This window comes from Marmota marmota, unplaced genomic scaffold (assembly GCF_001458135.2).
Source record: "Marmota marmota marmota unplaced genomic scaffold, marMar, whole genome shotgun sequence".
NCBI classification, from domain to species: Eukaryota; Metazoa; Chordata; class Mammalia; order Rodentia; family Sciuridae; genus Marmota; species Marmota marmota.
Window position 1 is genome coordinate 5,747,853 of NW_026000229.1, and position 8,186 is coordinate 5,756,038.

General features: G+C 41.7%; 1 protein-coding gene across 1 annotated transcript in view; it reads right to left on the minus strand.

The window, feature by feature from the left end:
- Etfa (electron transfer flavoprotein subunit alpha) overlaps nt 1-5,575 on the minus strand; it is an 80,443-nt gene extending 74,868 nt beyond the window's left edge. The window contains exon 1 of the mRNA XM_015480376.2: nt 5,415-5,575. Within this exon, the coding sequence (XP_015335862.1) occupies nt 5,415-5,453 (39 nt within the window). The 5' untranslated portion in view covers nt 5,454-5,575. The remainder of the gene's footprint in view (nt 1-5,414) is intronic.
- Between the last annotated feature and the right edge of the window lie 2,611 nt (nt 5,576-8,186).

The window sequence follows — 8,186 nt, forward strand, 5'->3', positions numbered from 1 at the left end:
ATATATATATATATAAACTGTCTCTCTCTCTCAAAAAAAATGTTAAAAAAAGAATAAATCATATAATTAAAGTTACCTATCCCTATTTTAACATTTCATAATAATAAAATGTATATTGCATTTCTATACTTAAACTAAATACTTTAACCTCCTTAGTAATAAAATATAGCACCTTTAATCATAACTAGAAACATCATATGACATTGATTACAATATTAAAAACATAGTCAATTTACTTCATTTTAAAATCAGACAAGACTCTTAGACACATTGGCAGGCAGCATAATTTTACTAAATTCACCTTATGCAATAAATTTTCTTTTAGAGCCACACCAAAATTGGCTCTCTTTCTTCTTTCAAAAGAAATTAAAATATGCATGTGAATTAGAGTTAAATCTCATTCATCAACATTAAACAGTAGACTCTGAAAACTATCATGTTCCTTTTCACGAGTTTCACAGCTTTTCAGTAATGATAGATATTCCTTCCCATCTGCCTAAGGACACTCAAATGACCCTGCAAGTATTGCTTCCCTCTCCACAGAATATTTATTTTTTACTTTTTGGCATCTTTTTATTAGTCATCAGATCCACTTAAAAATAAATCAACAAAATATAAATTTAGATTAGTCACCCTGCAAGAATATTAGTGACTAATTGTAGCTGGGCATGGTGATGTACACCTGTAATCCTAGAGACCTGGGAAGCTGAGGCAGGAGAATCACAAGTTCGAGACCAGCCTGGGCAACTTAGCAAGGTCCTGCCTCAACATAAAAAATAAAAAAGGTCTGGGAATGTAGCTCAGTGGCAGAGACCCTGGATTCAATCCCTAGTACTAACAAAAAAAAAAAAAAAAAAAGTTAACTTATTGCAATTTCAATTGTCTGCCTCTCTATTTTCTCCTTAGTGTGTTCTCCAGCTCTATATTATAGATGTAATAACCACCTTTGTTAACAACTGACTTTGGGGATCCCTCCCCAAGACGAAGGACATTGCTTGGTAGCACAAATCAATCAAAACTGGAAACAGAATATAGATACTAAACATAAGTCATTTAACTTACATTCTAAAAGTTTAATAATTTTTCTTTTTTAATTTTTTGAAAAATTATAGTTTTTAAAAAAACAAGCTTCTAGAACTCATAAAAGAATTCAGCACAGTAGCAGGATATAAAATTAACACCCATAAATCAACTGCATTCCTACACACCAATAATGAATCAGCTGAAAGAGAAGTTAGGAAAACTCTCCCATTCACGACACCCTCAAAAAAATATAAAATACTTGGAAATAAATTTAACAAAAGAGGTGAAACACCTTTATGATGAAAGCTACAGAATACTAAAGAAAGAAATTCAAGAAGAACTTAAAAGATGGCAAGATCTCCCATGTTCTTGGATAGGCAGAATTAATATCGTAAAAATGGCCATACCACCAAAAGCGCTCACTATACAGATTGAATGCAATTTCTTTTCTTTTTCTTTTTTTAAGAGAGACAGAGAAGAGAGAGAGAGAGAGAGAGAGAGAGAGAGAGAGAGAATTTTTTAATATTTATTTTTCAGTTTTTCAGTGGACACAACATCTTTATGTGGTGCTAGGGATCGAACCCAGCGCCCCAAGCATGCCAGGAGAGCGCATTACAGCTTGAGCCACATCCCAAGCCCCGAATGCAATTTCTATTAAAGTTCCAATGATGTTCCTCATAAAAATAGAAAATGCAGTCATGAAATTCATTTGGAAAAATAGGAGGCCCAGAATAATCAAAGCAATCCTCAGCAAGAAAAGTGAAGCAGGAGCATCACAATACCAGACCTTCAATTATACTATAGAGCTCCAGTAACAAAAACAGCATGGTATTGGCACCAAAACAGACATGAAGACCAATGGTATAAAAGAGAGGACACAGAGACAAACTCATATACATACAGTTATCTCATACTAGACAAAGATGTCATAAACATACTTTGGAGAAAAGATAGCCTCTCAACAAATGGTGCTGAGAAAACTGAAAATCCATATGTGGCAGAATGAAATTTAACCCCTATGTTTAATCCTCAGCATCAGATAAAAATAAATAAATAAAATAAAAGTATTGTATTCATCTACAACTAAAAATATTTTTAAAAAATCACAGGGCTGAGGTTGTGGCTTGGTGGTAGAGTGTTCACCTAGCATGTGTGAGGCAACAGGTTCAATCCTCAGCACCACATAAAAAAAAATAAATGAATAAAATAAAGGTATTGTGTCCGTCTATAACTAAAAAAAAAAAAAGAGCTTAAAAAATAAATCAAATTGAACTTATATTATTTTCAAAACATAATAATCCCACTTTGAGGATCAAAATAAATACAGGTAAAAAGAGATAACTTACTAAATAAGAATTCCTGAATCCTTAAATACATAAATAAGCAAGAAGGGACTGTTACTCAGAATAGAATACTAACTAATAAATGTAAACAGTGGAATTAGAAAAATCACCATTTTGCATCACAGCAATAATTTCTCAGGCAAGATTCATCAACAAATCCTAAGACTAGTAGGTGATATTCATGAGAGTTACATAGTTTCAATGTATCTCCCCACCTAGTAAAATTACAGAGAAGGAGTTATTACTTGACAGTGGAGAAACTTGGCAAACAACTTGCTACCTACGTGACTAAAGTTAACATCACCAGTAATGGGACAAACTAACGCCAAGTGCCTCTTAATATGATGCACTGAGACAGAATGTTACTTTAGTGACATCCCTGCCAAGAGTACATGGCCAGAGTCTAAACATGAGGGAAATACCAAACAAAACAAAGTTGGGGGCTGGGGTTGTAGCTCAGTGGTAGAGCACTTGCCTAACACTTGTGAAGCACTGGGTTCAATCCTCAGGACCACATAAAAATAAATAAACAAAATAAAGGTACTGTGTCCATCTGCAACTAAAAATATATATTTTTTAAAAAACTAAGTTGGGTAACAGTCTACAAAATAGAAGACCTGTACTCTTCAAAAATATCAATGTCATCAAAGTCAAAGAAAGGCTGGAGAAATTTTCTAACAAAGACTAAAGGGACAAGAAAACCACATGCAAGACATCTGGACCATACCTTAGACCATAAAAACAAAAATTGCTAAACAATATAAACAAGGTTGGCAAAAGATGAATGTAGATGAGAACATTGTATCACTGTTACCTTTCTGATTTTTCCAATTATACTATGGTTATGAAACTGAAACCTTTGTTCTTTTGATATACCCTCTGAATCACTTAGGAGGAAAGGGTATATCTGCATTATAATTTCAAGTACTTTGGAAAAATAAGTTATATTATTTAATAATTATTAATAATTCCTGTCAATATATTTCCTGTATATATATGTAGCAAGAGAAAGCAAATGTGCCAAACTGTTAACCACTAGTGGACCTAGAAAGGGAATTCTGAGAATTCTTTGTACTATTCTTGCAAGTTTTCTCCAATTTTGAAATTACTTAAAAATTTAAAAAGCTAAATGTGTTTTGTGTATCTAGATGTCTGTATTAGAAGAGTTTCCACCATTTTTATATGCTTGAAATTCTAATCTAAAATATTCTTAATCAGTTTAGAGCAACTATTCTACTATTTGACTTCAAATTTTAAAAATAAGTCAAGGTCAAAGTCCTTGGCAAGCCACAAAAAAGGTTTGGAAATACTGTCTATGTATATTGGCCAACTGTGTAGGATATTAAGAATTACTTAAACTAATCATTCCACTTTTTATTAGCTCTCCAAAATTACTGAGTCCTAAATTCCCTTATAACTATGCCACAAGTGCAATCTGCCCACAAAACTGCCTTCCAACTCCTACAGAGAGGTATTTTACAACTCTGTCTCTGGTTCTTGGAATTTTCCCCAAAACATGACATTTACTTCTGTCTAGATCTTTAAGGGGGTTAAAAAAAAAAAAAAAAAAAAAAGACTCCTGAGGGAAAAACAGGACTCCGAGGTGAAAGGTGTGAGTTGCTTGAACTTTTTGGAAGAGATCAGGACTTTATGAAAGGAATAAGTACAAGGAAAAAAACTGTCTACAGACACCCCAAAAAGACCACCAGCTATGGAAAAATCTCAGTGGTGCATGGGAAAATACATATACACTAAAAAAAAAAAAAAAAAAAAAAAAAAAAAAAGGTGTGTGTGTGTGTGTGTATGAAAGTTGCACAACATCAGGACATTTTTTAACCCAAAGTTAGCAATCTCTTTTACTGGTGATTGAACCCAAGGCCATGGACATGTTAGACAAGTGCTCTACCAAGGAGACACAGGCCCTTTATATTTTGAGACTAGGTTTCTTTAAATTGCCTAGGCTGGCATGGAACTTGGGGGTCTTTCTGCCCCAGTCTCTCAAGTAGGTAGGATGACAAGCGTCCTAGCGAGTTTAGCAACCTAGCTTCTCATTTAACCTAAATGTAAATTATAAAACCCACAGAATCCACAATATAAATTGACTTGTAGTTTGTCAGTCTCCAATTGCTGTTCTCCCACAGCATTAGGGCAAAAACATATTTCCTGTCAGTCCCTCTCACAACAACAACAACAAAAAGACATGATGCAGCTGGGGTTGTAGCTCAGTGGTAGAGCGCTTGCCTAGCATGCGTGAGGCCCTGGGTTCGAACCTCCACGCCACATAAAAATAAAGTATTGTGTCCATCCACAACAAAAAAGAAAAAGAAATGATGCAAACTCATGATTTGTCACTACCGAAAACATCAAAAACTTATCACTATCGTCGACAGTTCCCTATTTCTACAACCTGGTTTAAAAGACACCTGCTTCTTCAAATTAGTCAAAGCTTTCAAACTGATCCACGGGCTTTGCACACAGGATCACCTCAACTCAGCGCTCGCCCATTAGGCAGAAAGCAGAGCAACGTGGCAGTCCCACACCCCGCCCCCCCCCCAAGCCCTTGACCACGAGTGGGTCAGAGCAGCCAGTAGGCGCCAAGTGAGTATGCTTCCAGAAATGTCGGGTTCCAGGCGGACCCGAGTTTTAAACTTTCTCCAGAGGGCATTCCCCAGAGCGACATCTCGCTTCCTTGGGTCAAGATTCACCGGGGAGGCAGCTGCCCATTCCCCACCAGGTGTGGAGAACGTGGGTGGCCAAGAAAGCCAAGTCCGGGCCAGAAAGGTGAGGAAGTGAGCAAGGGGAGGGCGGCCGGGGAACAGCAGGAACAGCAGCAGCAGCAGCAGCAGAGCAGTGCAGGCTCACTATTTGATCAGCCTGACGCCCGATCTTTGCTCCAAGCCTGAGGCCCGGGAGAAGTCAAGGGCAGTCCCTGGGCCTGGCCTGGGCCTGTCGGAGCTGTAGGAGCCGGTGACCTTCGCCAAGACCCTCACAGGGACGGCAGATTGAGGCCGGACAGTCATCAGCTCGGCCCTCCCCGACCGGACTCACCGCCCGCCGGAGCTGCCCAGGAGCCGCCACCCGAAACATAGTCTCTGCTCTAGTGGGCCAAGCTGTCACCTCGGCCTCAGCAACCTCAAGCCCCGCGAAGCTGCACCGCCTCCGCCAATCACCCTAACACTCGCGAGACGCGCGAACGAGAACGGACGCCTTTGGCTAGGAAATCGAGCTTGAGGCTCCCGCCTGCCCATTGGGCGGTCGCGCAGCCAATGGAGGGGAGGAACGTTAGGGGCTGGGCTTGGAGTGGGGCAAAGGTGAGGTAGTTGGCTGGGAGGGTGCGGGGGAGTTCCGGCCTCGAGCTGCCCAAGCGGAGCTTAGGAGGTGCTTGGGACCGAGGCTCCGACGGTCTCCCAGCCCTAAAATGGGCAAAGTTTTTAGGATGAACTGGCCAACTTCGCAGTTCCTTCCTGGCTTCCCTGCTCTCCGGATGAAGGCCACCCTTGCGCCACTCATTCTTTTGCCCACTCATTTATTCACAGTGTCGGTGCTGCGCTTGTGCCAAACACTTTCCCAGGCGAGGGGAACATAATAAAAGGATTCTTAAGGTATTGTCCTGTCCTGGGGGCCTTAGGAATTCTGGAGAAACCATAAGCATATTACTATTATGGGAAGAGGGGTTCACCGAGCTGGTTATATATGAGCTGGATTCTAGGAGAGGCACGTAGACACAACAGGGAAGGGAGATGGTGCAAGGACAAGGCAGGATGCCCTGTGCACGCCTGCAGGAGGCAGAGTGGCTGATGAGGCGGCTGGAGCTGCCCAGGCAGAGAAAGGTTTTGAACTCGAAGCCCGCCCTGGCCCTCTTTTCTCCACTCTGCCTGTTGCTGGGCAGTGCCTCCCACATCTTGATTCAATACCAGTGACTACCAAATCTCTATATCCATCCGCCTTCTGGGATGTCTCCTCAAGATGTCCTCTACACCTCTAAACCTTTCCCAACCTCACAAACTTATCTTTATTTCGTCTTTAAAGCCCAGCTCAAGTAACATTTCTTGTGTAAGAGCATCCCTGATCCTCCTGCATGAATTAATCTTTTATTCTTCACTTTCCTGGTTCTAGGAACAAAGTGAGAACCCACCTTAAACATAAATCTGTACATGAGCAATAGAGTGGGGCCGTGGACCCCGCTTCCCCCCACAAGTAGCTGTGGGAGGAGCATTTTAATATTCCATTCATCACCGCATTTGCCTTCCAACCCAGTTTCCCACTGAACTCAGATCCAAGTCTTATGGAAGTGGAAGAAAGAGAGAAGGATACTTTAAGTTGAAAGAAAGAGCCCTGTTTGGGGGGGGGGTGGAGAAAGAAAGAAAGATTTTATTTAAAACTATGTTTTTAAAAATTGAGATATGAACTAACCTCCTTCTCTGTCTCCCCACCCATGACAAAGCAAAACACAAAAGGGGAGAGAAGCTTCCCCACCCCTACCCCACCAGGCAGCTTTGGCACTTCCCAGGCTCCAGTGAATCAGCAGCAGCAGCCTTGCCCAGCAGAGGCACAATGCCCATGGGACTTTATGGTTCCGGGCAGAGCAGGACAGAGCAAAGGAGGAGACAGAAAATAGCTAAAGTCTGTAGCAACTGACCAAACTTGCTCTGGGCACACATGAGATGCTCCCCATGGACCTTGGAAGGGTATGGAATGTGCGTGCAGGTCAAGTACCAGAGAAATGTGTGTATGAAATATTGATGTTAGAGGATTTTCCCCATAGGTGTTTACGTGTGTGTTTTTCTCACTCAGTTATGCGCTGTCTTGGTGGCAGGATGCATAGTTTCCATTAGCTGCCTCTTATTTGTGGCTGTTCAGCGAGCATTTGTAGAAATGTTTGTCCAGACGGGAAAGAAGAAAGAGAGCTGGAGGAGTTGCCACAGCCAGCCTTTGAAGACAGGCTCCACCCAGGCAATTTTAGGAGCAGCTCCTCTAGGACTCTTGCTGGAAATTGCAGAGGAAGGTTATTGGGACAAACTATAGCCCCAGCTGCTGCAGTTATTTGGGGATCACCACCACTGGTGCTCATTGTCTCCTTCCTCATCATCCATTCTGAATGCCTTTCTCTCTGCTAGTATCTCCACCCGGCTCTGGCTTACCTGATGCCTTATACTCTGGAGATTTGTGGTCCCTTGATGACCACCAGGCACCTCTCAAACTAGGATTGCTACACTTCACTTGCCTCTCTGTTGTCACGATTGGGCAAGAGAGTGCTAAAAGGCACTCAAGTGAATCCATCTTGGCCAAGATGTTGATGACTCTTCTTGACTTCTGGTTCCTGCACATAGGGTTCACAAAGTGCCCAGGTGGCATCTATAGCTTGTAGCTCAAGAGGACTCTTGCTGAGTCATCTGGTGGAAGATTCCTCCTTTGGATACAAAGACCTCTAGCCCAGCAGGTCCCAAAGTCAGAGCATCATCTTTGATTCAAGATGTACATGGCACCAGGTGCCATGGCGCATGTCTGCAATCCCAGCAGCTTGGAAGGGTGAGGCAAGAGGATAGAGATTTCAAAGCCAGTCTCAGCAAAAGTGAGGTGCTAAACAACTCAGTGAAACCCTGTTCCTAAATAAAATACAAAATAGGACTGGGGATATGTCTCAGTGGCCGAGTGCCCCCAAGTTCAATCCCCAGTACCCCCCCCCCGCAAAATGTACATGGCATCCTCATCCTTGTAAAGTACTGTCTCCAAGCCACTGCTACAATTGGGTTCTCAGCAGGCCATTCCAATACCTACCTCAGAATATCTTCCTAGGTGCCAGGAATATCTAAATGGTAG